General features: G+C 36.9%; 1 protein-coding gene across 1 annotated transcript in view; it reads right to left on the reverse strand.

Annotated features, from left to right (window-relative positions):
* The window catches only part of SMARCA2 (SWI/SNF related, matrix associated, actin dependent regulator of chromatin, subfamily a, member 2), an 82,386-nt gene extending 66,397 nt beyond the window's left edge, over positions 1–15,989 (reverse strand). Inside the window, exons 1-10 of the mRNA XM_010084570.1 lie at positions 15,664–15,989; positions 14,691–14,792; positions 12,204–12,453; positions 7,286–7,412; positions 5,883–6,056; positions 5,485–5,658; positions 4,489–4,659; positions 2,751–2,804; positions 1,123–1,253; positions 861–921 (exon numbers count right to left, since the gene is read on the reverse strand). Of these exons, the coding sequence (XP_010082872.1) occupies positions 861–921; positions 1,123–1,253; positions 2,751–2,804; positions 4,489–4,659; positions 5,485–5,658; positions 5,883–6,056; positions 7,286–7,412; positions 12,204–12,453; positions 14,691–14,792; positions 15,664–15,988 (1,569 nt within the window). The 5' untranslated portion in view covers position 15,989. The remainder of the gene's footprint in view (positions 1–860; positions 922–1,122; positions 1,254–2,750; positions 2,805–4,488; positions 4,660–5,484; positions 5,659–5,882; positions 6,057–7,285; positions 7,413–12,203; positions 12,454–14,690; positions 14,793–15,663) is intronic.
* Positions 15,990–18,366: the final 2,377 nt, after the last annotated feature.

Here is an 18,366-nt window from a genome sequence, read left to right on the forward strand (position 1 = left end):
AAGAGTCTGTGCTAAAAATGTGAGCAAATGTGTTCTAACATTCCTCCTAGAATCTGACAGGTATCAGGGCCTCCATTCCTATCTTAATAATGAGAGTCTTGTAGGATCACATTAGCAGTGATTAGTCCTACAAAGGCACGTACCTTAACATCACACAGTCCAGTCAGATTCAGTGACCATTTGGTCTAGTACTGTAAGGACCGCTAGACTTCGGAAATATGAATTCTATACCTAGTTCTGCTACTAGGTTGTTGATTGAACATGATTCTTCTCTACTCCTCAGTTTTCCTCTCCTTTAGAAAGTAACTGTCTGAAAAATGCTGTGCAAGTATCAGTATTGATTATTCACAGTATCTAACACTATGACCCTGCACAGTTGGGATCTTTGTGTGCATTAATTTTAAGTCTCAGATCAATTTTAGCATTTTTGTAATAATAGTACTTAAATCACCATTAAAGAACTGAACCAAATAAGCCTACTCTGAACAGTGTGAACCTAAATCCCTGACATAATCCCTAAGTTTTTAATAAATGATAATAAATATATAACTAATAACTGTTTTATTCAGAATTGCCAGTAAAACCTCCAACACATAAACATTAAAGATGTTAACTTCGTTCAGCACAAAGCCACAACATGGCCTTTTCTGACATATATTTTGAAATAGGAATCTGTTTATATTCTCTGGTTCATTATTATTAACAGAGTAAAATATTTACTTTTCCTAACCCTGATTACCGCATTTCCAGCATATATAAAGGGAAACTGCTAAGAACTGAAAAGAATAACAAAACCAGTTACTTTTCCTGTTTGTATTATTCTTAAAACACCTACACACCTGCTACACTTATACACATACCTCCTCCTCATATTCAGAGCCACTTTCATCTTCACTGTCTGACCTAGGAGCAACTTCATAGCTGCATAAAGACAACAGAAAGATCATGGATTACATATAACAAGAAAGGGGATCTGGTTCAATACATTTCCTACTCAGCTTACACATAATGAATTAAAAGAAGAATAGGTTAAAAAAAAAAAGAAAGAGTAACTAAGAGAAGCCCATGAAAATCATCAAATGCAAACAGAAAAAGCAGCCTACTTGTATGCTAACTACTTACCCTGGGTTCATTTCCAGCCAAGCATCCAACTGACTTGCTTTTGGTGCTTCTGGTCCAAGAAGAACTTTGCCTGTTTCAGTGTGAGTCACTTTGACTGGAAGGTCACTCATCTGACTGCTCTCATCTATAGGCTAAAAATTCAAATGAAATTTTACACCATAAGGCAACTGAATTTCATGCTTGTCATACATAATAAAAAGAACTAATAACACACTCAAAATTCCAGATCTGAACAAGCAGTGAAGTTCTGTTATTAGAAGCCACACCTTCTCACATGGCTATCAAGCAAACACAGAGTCACAGTATTTCTGTGTGTAGCATACTCTGTGTGACATCCACAAATACATTTCAGTATTCCAAATAAATTAACAAGAGGATCACGGGAAAGAATATACTGCTGGCTTCTATGAAACAAGACACAAGGTATGTGTGCTTATAGGCATTTATTTAATCCTGTTATTTATACCAATGGACATCTGTAACAAAACCCCATACACTGACCTTATGACCTTTTATCTTATACGGAGAAACAAGGCCACAATAATTTAGCTAACTTTTTAAGTAAACAAGGCCTATTTTAAAGATTCACTGTCCTGACTTCTTCAATTAAGCTGATAAAGCACCTGCAATAACAAAACCTTTTACTTTTTCTGATGCTCTAAGAAAACCAGAACAGAATAATTACCTTTCCTGTTATATCTTTGCCCTGTTTAATCAGACTTTCTACTTTAAAAACATTTGCCTATTTGCCTTCTACTACTGCTTCTACTGAAGAACCATTTCCTAATATATATATATATATGAACAAGAAAAAATAATTATGAAGAGTTATAAATGCAGTGACTGACAAAGTATAAAACTTACACCATTTCCATAAACAATGAAGTTACAGGAATGTTATGTGCATTTTCTTTGTCCAACTGTAACTATACTACAGGATTTTGCTACAACTATTTAACTACATCAGCAAAAATATCTCTTGCTAGTAGAAAAAAGGCCAAAAGTAAAACAGTAAATACAATTCAGAATTTATATAAAAAATAAAATGGAAAAGAAAAATGGTATTAACAGGATAGCTCTTAATGAGGCAGCACATGCTCTGCTATTGAATGAAAAATATTATTCAAAGAATGTCACAGAAAAATTACTCATTTTTATTTGCTTCTAAGCAAGAGAGAACTTTCAGATATCTTAAGCCATCGCAATACTATAGTCTGTCCTGTGTCTGAAAAGTAATTACAGGCAATGTCAATAATATATTTTATAAAAATGAGAAGCTAGAATATATTGTGTTTACAACCTCATTTGAGAGAGTAAATTATGCCTACACACAACCTGCAAGAAAATAATTTACTTTTAAGCACATAACAAAGCTGAGAGGGATTCTTTAGCATACTCGGTGACAGATCCAATATATCTTTCTTTTAGTCTTCAACTTTCTTAAGAGAATCAGGCTAGCATATATGTTAATCTAGATAAATTTTGCTACTGCCTATAAACAACAGCTCTTTTAGGACATTTGTGGTCATGGCTTTTTTTTAAGCTAGAGCAATGGCACACAGAACAATCACTGGAAAGCTTAAAAAAAACAACAACAACAACAAAAAAAAACCTTGTAAAATTAATACCTCTCCATCAGGACCAAGACCAGATGCCATTCCTTCTGCATTTTCTTCAGCCTTCTACGACAAATGAAGAAGTGGAAAATATCACAGTCAGATTACAAGTACAGAGAGAATACTTCATAAGATGTATGCGTTTTGGACCATGAACATGTTTCACTCTATTTCTGAATAGCCTGGGGCAAACATAATTTAAGGCATGGGTGGACATAGGCACAGATAGGCACAGAGTTACTACCACACACATAAACCATTTACTAGTGTGAATAGTGTACCTCTGACACCTCTAGCCACTGTAACAAACTGGCGTCTAGGAAGCGGATGGCCTACTGAATTTCTGGTCCAAATCTAGAGCGCAGTTGCTCACATACTGTGCTAAAGCAAATAAAAAAGTAATTAATTTTAATGTTATTAACTTCCTCTGAAGTGCTTTAATCTCACTGTCAGAGTTATCACCAGGCATCACAGATTGTATATTCGTGCAGGCACTTTTATTTTGGATATGTACACAATTTTTTTTTGGTCTGACAACTAACTAGAAGTGGTATTTTGGGAGTTCTTTGCACTATATCTCAATTAAGTCTAGACCACAATTACTCAAATTACAAACAAAAATCCCTGTAGTTCTTAGCTGGAGTAAACTAGATTTTTTTCCTCCCCAGTCACCACATAGAAATAAGCAGTATCTTCGTCAAAGCCTGTCCGCACCTACCCTACTTAAGAAGGTCAGGATAGTATGACAAAATGGAGGACATAGTTTGCATCTGAATTGGAACTTTCCTAAACAATTCTGACAATGATAAAGAATGGACAGAATACAGCTTCTGCTCCTGTCACAGTGCTGGGTTTGTAGGGATAGGAGAAAACATGGAGCATTTTTTAGGCCACTAATCTCCAAAATTAGAATTGTTTATACACTGGTATTTATTAACATATTTAGAGTGCTGCTTGTAAACCATGTAAATATAATGTTTACATTCGTATCAGTAATTAGCAGCAAACCAGGCATGCAAATGGATTATAAAAACCTTCTCATCCATTCTGCAAGAGATGAAAGGTACTCAGAGGTCACAAAAATGACAAATCATTACTTAGTGATTATTTCACTGAATACACAGAATTGTTTTTTTGAAAATAGCACTGTTCCGTTTCCACAATGAGTCTCTCTCACAGATCCTTCATATGAAGAAAAGTAAGTTTGAAAAGCTTCAATTAAATGTTAAGAATGCACAATGAACGATACTACTGGCAGAATGCTCATTTACTACAATAAACTTACCCAAGTTATTTCTCTCTAGTCACTTCCAGTGGTCCTAAACAATGGACTGAGACAAGCGGGGAATGTGGAGGTCTAAAAAAGTTACTCTGTATGAAACAGCTACACAAACCAGACTTTTCCCATCTTCTTCATACACTGTGTTTTGGATCCATTGGATCCTTTTTGGGTAGTTTAAACCTAATTTACATGTCTTGACCAATTTTGCCTGTAGAAGGTTTATCTAGAAATAAATGTGAACAGCCCACAACTTTATAACCCTGCCTCCTTCTCACCTTCTTTGGAATTAATGATAGCAAACTTCATATACATTTCAGTGGAGGAAGACAAGCTGCCTCAGTGTTTGGCAGTAGAGATGATTTTAGATATTCTGGTATGTGTATGACAATTGGATATCACTACATTTATCAACATTAAGATTGTATTTGAAGAAGAGATGGCATAAAAATACCAGCTGTAACTACTTGCCTTCTTTCTTCTCCTTCTCTTCTTCTTCTCTTTGGCTGCTTGTGCCTGTTTATGCTCCCATACCAGGTTAGTCAGGTTAGCCACATACTCATCTGTCTGCTGTAACAGGTACGCCAGGCGTCTATCTTTCTTTTGGTCAATCAGTTTACGGTAGCCTTCTTCATCTTCAGCCTAGCAATACAAAATAGACATCAACCATGACAGAATTGCTTCCAAAGAAACACTAGCCTATGTCAATTACCACGTGTTATCTTAGTTGGGTCATTACAATCTGCATAAGGGAACAACTAGATGGGTAAAGAACCTGTTGCATGATCAGGCCCAGAGAGTCACACATTTGCGTTAATGGGTCATAGAATCATAGAATCACAGAACAGGTTGGGTTGGAAGGGACCTTAAAGATCATCTAGTTCCAACTCCCGCTGCCATAGGCAGGGTTAACTTCCACTAGACCAGGCTGATCAAAGCCTCATCCAGCCTGGCCTTGAACACCTCCAGGGATGGGGCATCCACAACTTCCCTGGGCAACCTGGACATGTGAAAGAGCTTAATGTAAAAGTTGAGGAGTAATGCCATGAACAAGTTAATCATAGGGAATCTTCCAAACTACAAACCTAAAAATAAAATACAGTCCAGTATTTATATAATGGGCTGATATCCCTGCAACTATGTAACAGTGTTAGTATACGAAGTTAATGAGATTAAATGATATTATACAGAAGTGGCTGTGCTGAATTTTCATGCTGGTAGAAAAAAGAAATATTTTTTTACCTCAAAAAAAGAAGTAGCTATTGGTTAAAATTAAGTCACATTCACTACCATCATCAGAAATAAACATAATCGAATGCAGCAGTTTTAGATTTATACTTTTTGCATGACAGAGACTTTTTTCTGCAAAGGAAATACGGGTGTGGCTGAGACTGTATATGAAATATTAAAAGGATACCGTATGTAATTTTAGCTAAAAATAACCATATTCCTTCCTGCACTCCTTACCATTAGTCTCCTCATTCTTTCTTTCTCAATTCTCTCAGTTTCTTTTTTCTGCTCACGCTCAGTGTTGGCATGCCAAGTTGCCACAGCTTTAGAAAGTTTCTGAATCTTCCCAGCAACTGACCGGTGGTACTCTTTAAAATCTTTAGCATGCTGCAATATGCTATTCAGGTATTCCTAGAAAGAGACATAAGTTAGTGCAGACACATGGACAAAGCACACGATTTGAAACCAGCAATACAGAATTTCTAATCTTATAATTTTCCAATTACTTACCATGAGTTGGAATTTTTTTAATCTTAGAAACTCCAAAGGTAAATAAAGTACGTAACAGAGAAGACCCACACAGGAAAGCAAGGTGCATTTCTGTGATGAGTCAAACAGCTAGTAAGTTAAAATACCTGATGCTTCTGCCTACGCTTCCTCTCCTGTTCTATCTTCTGCTGTTTCTCAAGCTTTTCTGTCATACGGGCTTCCCTCAAAGTCTGGCGCTTGCTTCGTTTGTAGGCTTTGGAGTTCAGTGCTGTCTCCAGTGTTGTGTCACGACGCATGCAAGCTACTACTTCTTGTCTTAGCTACCAATGAGAAAAAAGAAACACTTAAAAAACCATAATTTTTAATACATGAAGAACTTTAAACAGCAGTATGGCACAGTAAAAAGTAACAGTCCAGAAGATGTCCCAGCCTCCTCTTCCCTTTTCTTTCTGAAAAGATCCAGCATCTATACAGTTGCAGTAGCTATGTCTATTTCACTAAACAAATCTTAAGCCTTCAAAGCATGGCCAAAAGTGTTAATCACTCTTAATTATAATTTCTTCCTTCTTTACAAGATGCTGCAAATGACTGTCCTGCTGCAATGAAAGGGGTTAGCCAAGGCGTTACATCATTGAAGTAAAACACAAATTAACAACATACAAAACAGACTTTATAGAGCTGGACCTGAACATAGCTGACAACTCATTTTATTGCCACCTGCGCAGGAGACAGCAGGGAGAGGTAAATGTTAAGAGCTTGGAACAGGATTGCCACAGTCCCAGCAGTACAGCAGGAAGAGCTTGCTGCTTTTCATCTGACCTCTGACAAAACTGCATTACAAAGGAGTGCCAAGGGCAGAGGGAAGGAAGACTTGGACACTGTGGTACAACTACTGCCAAGGCTTCTGACAGGAAGTATTTTTGCTAGACCTGCCAAATCACATCTTTGTTCTTCCAAACTAGCTGGAAAAGCCAATGGCAAGAGGCCCAGAAGAGTCTGGCAGTGTGATTCCTTTTATGAAGTTCATTTGCTGATACATGCACTCAACATCCAAATTCTGTCTTGGGTATGATCTTGTTACGCCTGATTTTCAAAAGGGCGCGTGCCACAGTGGAAATCCTGAAAACAGATCACAGACAAATAACGCACACAACACAACATGTAACTTCCTAAAACAAGGGGGCCCACGACAAATATAAAGTATGTCCAGACAGAGTTGTCTGTTAGGAGGTGTGTTGAAAACCAGCTTGCAGCCTGTCCAGCTTTTGTCTTTGTGCCAATGCTATGTTCATTACGAAAGACACAGTTCTATGGTTGCACTTTAGACTGGAAAATAAAGCAGGAAGCTAAAAGAACACTTCACATTTTTATTAACAAAACAAAATAAAATCTAAGTTAAATGTTTCTGTGATTTGCTTATTGGTCAACTTTGCTCTCACGCAAAATCTCCTGCTCTCAGTGCTGATGCTGCTTGCCAGTTTACTCTTTGTTACATAAACACATTTGACTGTGACCTCTATGAGAACTTTCCTGAAGCAAAAGGCATTACCTGGCGCTGGAAATTCAATAATCTAAGTGCCTTCAACTCCACTGTAGCTTTGGTTCGCAGATCAGGGGGCAGAGAACCAGGCAAGTTCTCCAGTTCCTGGATTCTGTGAGCAATTCGAGCCTGAAGCCTAAGTAAGCAGAAAATTGGATAGAACACCAGGAGAAATTTGTAAGTGGTTAACAAAATTACATAGTAAAAAAATAAGTGATTTATCTCAGGCATTTGTTTGGATTTTACTAATTGTTTCTGAACTAACAAGCTTTTGTAGAGATGACATTAAGTATCCTTCTCCACTCTGAAAATAAATTGTTGTCTAACGGAAGTACACCTTGGCACTTCTTTTAATTTTGACTAAAAGTACATGCATGAAAAGAAACTTGGGAATTTTATTTTACTTATACCATACAGGATTCTGCTTTCAAGCTTCTTTGATGCATATTGTTTTAAGCACAGTGTAGTCAATGATGACACACTCGTTAATATCTGGAATTCTACTTGCTTATTTTATTGACAAATTAAAGTTCATTAGTAAAGCATTCACACTTACATAGCTATTATACTGTAAATCAGATTCTATTTCACTCTTCCTTTACAAGGTCCTTTTGCATTCATTTGCAAATTCAAGAGAAAGAGAAAGAAAGAATAATGGAAAAGCCAGACAGAACTTCTTTTTTTCTATTTTTTACAATTAAAACTAAGATCACAGAGCTAACAGTTAGATAGTTTTTGTGTTTTTATTTACAAGTAAGTACTCCTGTGAACTGCAAATTTTGCCAAGGCACTAAAATAACAGACCCCTAAATTTTATGTTATCCAAGTTGTATCTAAGTTCAGGTGACTCAGTACCCTCTATTTTCTACATGCTACAGAGCAAAACAAAACAAAACAAAAAAACCCCAACCAAAACAAAACACACACACACACACACACACACCCCCCAAGACCAAAGAGTCTTCTCTCTCTCCAAATCAAAAACCTAAAGGCCCAGGCACAGGAAGGTATCTCATCTTCCTGTACTGCACTGGACTCAATAAATTTCCCTTTACTTTACTTTCACAAAGCACAAAATATCAGATCACCTTACGAAAAGGTATCTGCTGCTGTTTTCCTGTGATAATGACTTTGGAATTGCCATGAAAGAAGAAAGAAAACACTTTCTATAGGGCTTCTTTGCATACAGTGATCATTCTTCCCCTGCCCTTTTACCCCTTCATCACTCCACAGCATTAGAATAGTGACATAGACTCATACACTCAACATGTCAGCCTCACAGCTGGAAAGCAGGTCATGCACCAGGACAAGTGGTTGCACTTGATACACAGAGTCAGAACAAATCAAAATATTAGTACCTCACAGTAACTGCATGCACAATGATTTATGTATAATCTGAAAAGTAACTGGAAATACTTGTACAGTTGCAAGTAAAATCTCTCTAGCAAGTGGCTAGTGCATCTACACAGAGATTTATTTGCAAAACAAGTGATGCACACCTTTTCCTCATTAACTGGGGCCAACAGGAGAGGTTTTGCTTGCACATTCAAACCTCTCTGGTATGGATGCCATGCAGTAAGCCATGAAGATACATACGAAGAGACTTTGCAGAAACTATGGACAATCTACAGGACACTAGTGTCTTTTTTTTAATTAGTGATGAGAGGTCGAAAACAGCCTTTCCACATAATAGAACAATTTTAAATTACACACATTATTAGTTTTAAGAGATCAATTCAGTGAGATTAAAAAGTAGTACTTTATTCTGAAGAAAGCGTTAAGGAGAGTTTTATAAGCATGGTATGAATTTTCTATTCTGGACAGATTTCAAAGAACACAAGAAGTTTAACAGCTCTCCACATATGAAGAATTTAAACATTTTATATTAACAAGAATTTTAAACATCTAAGGTTTTTTTTAATCCACCTTTAGTCACACAGAGATTAACAACAATTATCATATAATCTCATCTCAAATCAGCATATGTTGCAAATAGCTTCTTGGCACAACCATGTGAATTTGACAGCAACATTAATGCTACATTTTCTTTCTCTTTATTAATATATGCTGGAGTCTTTTTAATAATCAGACAAAGGCTTTTCAGGGAGAAAAAACTGTTTGCTAATGTTTCATTAGATTCAAAGCTTTTTCAGATCCCACAATTTGTTAATAAGTGCATTACTGCTTCTCCATCTGTAGTGGTCTATTTAACATGCGGTTAATGAATAGGAATGCTATACTGTACTTATAAGTGCTTATTTGATTAATTGTTGAAGGAGACAAACTATGTAACTTCCTAGTAACAAGGAAAGGAAAAAAGAATTGCTATCACTGGGGGGAGAATTGGAAGGGTAAAAGTGAGAAAGAAATTCATGGGTTGAGAATTTTAAAAGTTAATAATTTAAAAGAAATGATAAATTTTTAAAAAATTGTAAGGAAAAGAGAGAGAGAAAAAAAAACAGAGAAAAGAAAATAAAAACCAAGAAAGACAAATTATGCAAATGAAAACAATTTGCTCACCACTGAACAACTGATGCACAGCCAGTCCCCCAAGCAGTGGGCCCAGCCAACCACCCTCCCCAGTTTTACCGCTGAGCATCATGACATCATATGGTATGGAATATCCCTTTGGTCAGTTGGGGTCAGCTGTCCCAACTGTGTCCCCTCCCAACTTCTTGTGCACCCCTAGTCTACTTGCTGGCAGGGCAGTGTGAGGAACAGAAAAGGCCTTGATGCTGTGTAAGCACCACCTAGGCTGTAAATAAAACATCAGTGTCTTATCAACAGTTTCCAGCACAAATCCAAAACACAGCCCCATACAAGCTTCTATGAAGAAATTTTAACTCTCTATCCCAGCCAAAACCAGCAGAGTCACTGAGTAAACTTAATCTGCAGTTTTCAAGAATTCCTATCCTCATCAGATTCAAAGCCCACACTTCCCCACAATAAGGCAGTATACCAAAATTTTACCTTTGGAGTCCTTCTACATGTTTGAAACATCTTTGGTATTGAAATATTGAAATACCTAAAGTACATATATTATTATTCTGTCTTTTCATGAAAATGAGTAATTTAAACAGTTTTCTAAGTATTTCAAAGTATAAAGGCCTTCTCTTAAAAAGTTAACTACTGAGAGATCTCAAGAGACAACTGCTTCATAAAGCTCTCACCAACTTCACTGGTTTCAGGATACAAATGTTTATATTGGCTTTCTTCTACTCTGTTTTTATGAAGAAAGTGTGAATACATCATGTTTCTGTATTAAACTTGCCTGTACTAAAGCTAAATCTAGCACCGTCCAGAGTACAAAAGCTGTTAAACTGCTTTTTCAAAGCTTTTGTCTGATGTTACTTACACAGTTCTAAGTAATGAAAAGACTTGCAGAAGTTCTAAGCATTCTGGTACACAAAGTAAAACCAAATCCCAGCAGTGCTGAACATTAAAAAAGCCTGGATCATTATCTATGTGCTACCATAAAAAATAAAACCGTTCTGCTGCAGAATCCCTATAAAACTTCCATCTTACTTACTCTGCCAAGAAACTCAGGGTATTTATAACCTAATGGATATGCTGTATCTGCAACCAGTTCTCCACATTAGTAAGCACAACACCACTATTTTCTGTCACTCCTCATCCTCCTCCATTTATACATACTAAGACATAACAGTTTGGCACAAATAGTGCAAGGAGCATGGATGGAAGGACAGAAGGAGTAACAATTTGAGGCTAACTGACGCAGAAAAGGTTACACTATACTGGCCACACAACTCTTGGCTCAGGTTAGCAGTACAATTCTTCACTCAGAGCAACTGTGAAACCATATAATGGGTGTGTTCTACAAGCTTTCTGAAAAAGATGTTAGAAAATGGTGACTGCTCACACTGAAACAGCTATGGCCATTCAGTCCTAAGGTAAAATGGGTAAGAGTGACAGAATGACCACAAGAACATGCCAACAAATTACTTCAAGCATTACCTTACACAAAAGTAAGACCCTTCCTGGGATCAAGGCCCGGATTCTGGACATGGCACCAGATCCTAAAAACACTTCATGATGTTCTGCCTTCATGAAGTGAAAGTACTTAAACCAGTCTTCAGTGAGATCACCAGCCCTTTTGGCTACCTTCCGCTACAAACTCATTGTTATAGTGACTAGAAGATGCATCATCAGTCCAAAACAAGCAAATATGCTAACTGCAGTTTCTTTCCTCTGACTGGTAATGATCAGCAACACATTTTAGGTGCAGGTCAAGGTCCTTCTCCCTGGCAGATTCTCAAGGTCCATTGTGTAAGAGCCTTGTTGATGGAAAGACAGAAGTCTCTTCCTAACTCCACAAGAAATGTCATCCTCTATACTTTGTAATTAATATAATTCATAATTTAATTAAGGCACTCAGGAGGTAACTTTTAAAGACCATGCTTCCTGGTTACCTTTTTTTTTTTTTAAATCTTGCCTGTGACGTCCTTAATATTCTCTCTATTGTTTGGTAGTCCAGCCAAGCCCATCATCACTAATAAAATTTGGTTTTGCTGTGGCAACTAACTCATCAGCCTGTTGACCTCCATTGTTACCTTCTACTTCCCTTTTGTTCAGAATTCTGAAAACCTTCTGCACTAAACTGGTTTGTCTGTAAATTACAAGGATTTTGATTTCCTAACTTTCAGTGTTTGCAGCATCCAAGGAACACACTAACCCAGCAAAGTCCTTGAGCCTGTTCTAAACTTATCCGGTTTACAATGATACTGACAGTATACTTTACAAGTTCATAACCTGGTGTAGAATTAAACCATTGTTTGGTTTGATGTTCCATACCTTTCTTCAACACCATCTCTCTCTGGAAACTCAGTTTATACTATTGTCACTACCATAGCTGATTGCAAGGAGTTTCAGCCTGCATGTGCATTTGAATCTTGTTACTTGCTTTTACCTATATTCACGTTCTTGGAGTATTTCAACAGGATCCAGTCCTTGTGGCTTCTGGATAGGGCTGATGCGATTCTGCTTTTGCTGCAGCTGAACAATGGGTGAAGGCTGTCCAGGTGGTGGCTGTGGTACAGAAGGCCCAGGCATGGTGGCAGCAGGCTGGGCAGCAGGGGGGGCAGGAGAAGGCCTCCCACTAGGGGGTGGTGCAGGAAGCTTCTGCTGTGCATTGGAGACACTCATATCTGGGGCTTGGCCTGAATCATAAAAAGTACTTATTCATAACATGAAATATGGAATGCAGAAAGAAAATCAATACGGTTTCTGAAGACAGAATGTGAAGCTGAGGTAAACAAAATTACCAGAAAAAGCACACTTACACAGACTACACTCCATATTTAAAAAAATACTAAAATTCAAGCATTGCAGGAAGTGGTCCAAAAAAAACCAAAACATCTGAAACATTATGATGAATGCCTTTTTTTTCCAAAAAATGACTTTTAATTCTAGCATTAGAAGAAGCAAACAGTCTGTAGAATTGATTTTGTGCAAGTGTAGGACCTAATTCTGCCTCTTGTTCCCTGTCTTTGCACCACTTAGAAAGCATCTATAACCACAACCTGACAACATGCACAAGTAGGTCTACTTTTAGAGCTCTATCAGAACTAGACAGCCACATTAAAATTTCTACAACTGTACTTAGAAGTACCTGTCATATATAAATAGCCTTTATTTCATTACTATCCCCTATTAATTGTATTTGAGTATTTCAAATACCAGGAATTTGATTAGTGTTTTATCTTACAGCATTCTAATCATCTTGAAAATTAACACCTCAGTTAACATGAAAATGGTACCTGCAATTTATAGACACTAAGGGTCATAGATTTCAGTATGCCATTATGACCACAAGTCACCTATGCATTCAGATGTTCAAAAACTGTCCCCGACAATGCAACAATACCTCAATTGACTGAAGAGTCATAGTAATTCGATGCTAGGAAAAACAACTACAAAGTACACCTGCAGTCTTGTAATCAACCTTAACTCAAATCCAACATCCTGAAATCCTTCAGAGATCACCATTTGTCATTCACACATCTGCATCAAACTCCAGAGAAGGAACTTGACCACAGACTGTGCATTCCATATTTGTGAACACTGCATTTCACCCAATAAAAAATAAGGAAAGACAGCAATCCCAAAAGCCTCTGTGTAGTCTCAGTTTTCAAGGAATCATGCAAATTGAACCGTAAAACAAACACTACCCCAATCGACTGCATAATGAATGAAAAATAAACTTAAAGAAATAAACATAATCTTTAAAACTACATCAAATAAAACCTCCAAACAGACACAGCAAGGACAATTTTTCTTCTTATTAAAAAAAACCAATAAAAAAAGACAAATTGTAAGCATCTTATAGTTAAAACAGGGCAGACATATTACTATGAATTAGTAGATTATTCAGATAAAACTGTCCATCTAGCAATTCTGTATACCTGCCAGCATTTTTTAGCAGCAGCATTTGAGCAAGAAGGCACTGTGCCTGGTAAACTCATACATACAACCTCTCAAGATACTGTTTTCCTCCTCTTTATTATCCTACTCAAATTGTAAATACTCATTGTGAGTACTCCAAGAAAAGCAATTCTACATCTGGTAACATACTAGTAGTAAATTGTCTTTTTATGTTGCCCTAAGTAGCTGGCTAATGACAGAGAATTTCTTATTACATCAACTATCACAGAGTCATCACTGTCCCCAGATTCACCTACAAGCAACAACACAGCAGAACCTTTCTACCATATGAGAAGCCTGTGCCAGACACGAGCCTGAAATACTGGATTTATCTTTAGATCTCTCTTTAAAAAAACCCAAAACTTCAAACAATATATATTACTAGGGATTTCTAATTCTTTTCAATACAATACTTCTTCCACGCTTGAAACAATAAAATCAGCCTGTAAACCCCAATCTGAATGATATGGTTCAAAACCTGACTATCATGCAGCAGAACAAAAGTTACGCTGTTCTTCAGATCTCAAAAACTATATTGAACATTCAAAGCAATACAATTTAAAAAAAAAAAAAAAAAGCAGCGTAATTCTACCATGGTATCAAAACTCTTGTTTACAGTAGCAAAGACTATAGTTGAAAAACCAGCTTCCTGCAATTAAGCATGCTCAGAACATAACTTATTAAGTAGAGTTTATGGGTGCCCCTCAGGAGCTTACATATTTCATTCTGATTGTAAAAAGGTGCTTCATGTTCAGGCTGTCTAACAATTGCAGTAATTTCATTCAGTCAAGTAATTCATGGGTGCATAAATGGTTAGACTCAAGTCCTAGGCACAGTAAAGGTTACATTATTTTTCTGCATGCCTTTTTACCTTCCCTTTTTTTTTTTCTCCTGCATCTTTTCCCCAAACTCTACTCACTGTTTAACCATAACTCTGTACATGACATAAAATTAGCATTATACTCCACTCTACCTTCAGTCCAAGTTTTAGGGGTAATGGCAGCTGTATGTCCAGGCATCCCTGGAGCAGGCCCTGGTGCAGTTGCAGCACCACTCATTGTATGTAAACCAATACCTGCAATTTGACAGAGGAAAGAAACTTGCTAAGATACAAAGCATTTCCAAATATTCAAAAATCATTCTGCTTTCTAGCATGCTGGTCTATGGAAGCAAGTAGTATTTTTCTTCATTATATATGGATTTAAGTAGATTTTATTCTGAAAAAATACATGTAATGAAGCATATTAAAATCATGTCTCCTAAAAAAATCCTTACTTTGTAGCAAAGCCATAACCACCAAAATGAAATGACCAGTGAAATTACTAAAATCATTACTAAAAAGAAAATAGAAGCATCTTAACTCTCAATTTCTAATGTAAAGTCAGTAATGGAAGTGTTCGGAAACTAACAGGTGCAGGGCACTTAACACACTTTTCTCAAGACCAAAATATCCTTGCCTACTGCACTGTAACATCTATTATCATCACGAGAAAAAAATAAGAACTTTTTTCCTTATCTTTTTCACTTGACAGCACACTATATACATGGTTTGTTTTACTTTCAACAACCTAAATAATCAGTCAGCTTGCTCTAGACTTTTTATATCTACTTTTCTGCATAGTGACAGGAGACTGAAAATTCACTCTAAGAAAAACAGTAAAATTGCAATCAGCAAAGTATGATTAACATTCAAAAAATGTTAAGCATAACTAGGACGGACACAGTACTGCACAGTCAAATCACTTTTATTTCAGTTTTGACAATATCCTATTAATAATAGATGTGGTTTATGCACTTGCTCAAGATTAAAACCAAACGCTGCTGTTCACTCAGATGTCAGAATACAGTCTCAAATTACAGCCCTGCACAGCACCCATTTCTTAATTTCCCACGTGCAAAACGTCAAGAATTACCTATGCAATGACACAAGGCCTAGACTCACTTACCAGACTGTCTGTTGAAGGCACTGGGAGGCTGCTGTTGTTGAATGCCAGGCAGGGTCCTCTTGCCCTGAACAGCAAGCTGGAGGTTTTCTGGTAAAGGCTGACCTCTAGCTAACATTTTGTATGCTAGAATCTGAGCCCGCAGCTGATGCAGCTGTACAGGGCTGAAAGGGGAAGGACCTCTGTTAGGCTGATTCATAACTTGTGGGTCTCCTGGTACAATGGGTCCTGGCTGGCTGGGAGTCATCTGGGGTGGCGTTGGACCTCCTCCAGACATTGGACTGGACACATGCTCTGGTGCTCCTAGTGGAGATGGGTGTGGAGACATATAACCTAGAACAGGTAAGAGGATAAAAAACTTACCTCTCTGGTTAGTCAAATCTAAATTCAACTAAACTTCTTTAACAGTACATAGAGTATAAAAATGTCTCCCTCAAGTCAGGATAGCTGTGGTATTTTCTACAACAACAAAAACACAATCTGAAGTTCCCTGGGATATCACGATAGCTTCATGAGCTACTCTTTGAGAAGAACTATGATTACATAGTCCAATAATTCCTAAAAATAACAATTACCCTCACATTTGGAGTAAGACAAACTAAAACATGAAATACAATACAGAAGTGTCAGCATATGGTACTGTTTCACTAGAATGTTGTACAAATATTTCATTGTGGAACACACACAGGGAAGTCTGACTATTTTACAGCTTAATATTATAAGCTTATTTTGATGCACACACATCAATGAAGACTCATTCTTTGCCAAAACTTGCCAACATACAGAAATAGAAATAGATTATATTTAATTTCTGTACAATTGCTCTTTAATGTACAGATTAAATGTTTGGGCCAGACAAAGAACATTCAATACCTTTTGCCATCTGGGTGCCCAAAAACTTGGAACATCAACTGCAAGCACAAAAATCAGCTTCTGAAGAAGCTGCTGAAGACACTGTTACTCAAAGTTCCAGGAGAGCACGCACAGTTCTAGAGCAAACAGTGCTCATATCTTATTCTAGCACTTCCAAATGCAGTGGGTTTTAACTTTGAATTTTAATTACACTCAATATATATTTCATTGAGTTTCCAATGTGTCCATGAAAAGAAATGGCAAAAGATTATTGGTGAAATTTCCAAGAATACGTAGCATGTCAGAGAAAAAATACGAAGAGTGATCCTTCAGGTAACGCACAACGGACAGCTAGCTTTTAAAGATGTCCACTAAGACTGAAAAAGAGGTAATGACATTTACTCACTTCACTCTGGTACTGTGTAGCACAAAGAATGATCTTAGCAATTTGCGAAGCCTACAAAAACTTAAAAAAAAAAATATCAAGAAATCTTCTGGCTCACTTCCATATTCTTTAGCAAGCCACAGATCACTGAACTCCAAAGTTCATGCCACAGTTCATGGTTCTGTGACACCAAGTCTACTCTTCCTCCACTCTTCCTGACACTTTAAAGTTAAACTACATCAATTACATCTATACACAGTCTAGATCACAGAAGCAAGTAATCGTGCCCTCTCTTCAGCTTCACCGGTCTTACTGGCCCTTCAAGTAAGGGCAGCATTGGCAAAATCTCAAAGCTGTCTCAACTCTTCTGAGATGTCAGCTGCTGTAAGTCACTAGAACTTATACAAGTGGATAGATGGAGAGTGCTAAAGAATTGAAACTCCATCAAAGCTGACGTCTGGGGATGAAAATACTCTACAGTTAAAAAAAGGCTGGAAATGTCTGAGATAAAGGACAAAGAACAGAGGATCTCAGCTCTTCTGAAAAAGGAAAATGAGGCAGAACTGCAGTAGGGAAAAAAAATGGGTTTGTGATGGGAAAAGACCAGGTAAGACAAGACAGAAACAGACAGAGTTCAATCTTATAACTAAAGAAGATGATGACAGGAAAGAAAGAATACTCTAGTGAGAAAAAGAAAGATTAACCAATTCAAGAGAAAAATAGGGAAGTGATGTGAGGAATTCAAGGAAAAGGGAGAAAGAGACCTTAAAAAGTTAAAATTACTGAAGTTATTTACTAGGTCAATCTAGAAATTGTTTATATATCCATTGGTGGTGACAAAAGCTATGATAAACAACCGTCACTTTACTCCACTAACTTATTTTTGCCTCAATTTTTTTCTTTTTTAAGAAGGGGTGAAACTACAAATCCCACATGCTGAGCAGACTGCTTTAGAAGAGCAACCACTATGCGACAACAAAAAACAACATATACAATCACATTATTGTTTTATACTACAAAATTGGGTGTATTGCTGTATTTATCTATTACTACTGCATTCCTGAATCTCAGAATTTACTTTAAATAGCACCTACTTTGAATTACATTGTTTTCAAAACTGTCTTTCAAAGAAAGGTTTAGTTCCCCCTCAAATTATAATGTCCAAGTTATATATTGCTTAATCACTGATAGATTTCATACCTAGGATCTTGAAATCCACCTGGACTACAAAAATCTAAAGCTGTGGTGTAAAATATTGAGCACTGGTTTTCAGTCCTGACAGTTACAGCTGCAAATCTGTGACTATGTTTTGCAGAAATGACTTTTTAGAAGCAGGCACTTTTTGAGCTCTCTATATACATATTACTTACATTTTCTCCCTCAGAGTCCTATGCATTAGGATTCTTGGCAATAGGAAACTAGGCTTGACAAGAGTAACAACAAAAACAAAATTCCAATAAAACACCTTA

This window comes from Pterocles gutturalis, unplaced genomic scaffold (assembly GCF_000699245.1).
Source record: "Pterocles gutturalis isolate BGI_N339 unplaced genomic scaffold, ASM69924v1 scaffold2675, whole genome shotgun sequence".
Lineage (NCBI taxonomy): Eukaryota > Metazoa > Chordata > Aves > Pterocliformes > Pteroclidae > Pterocles > Pterocles gutturalis.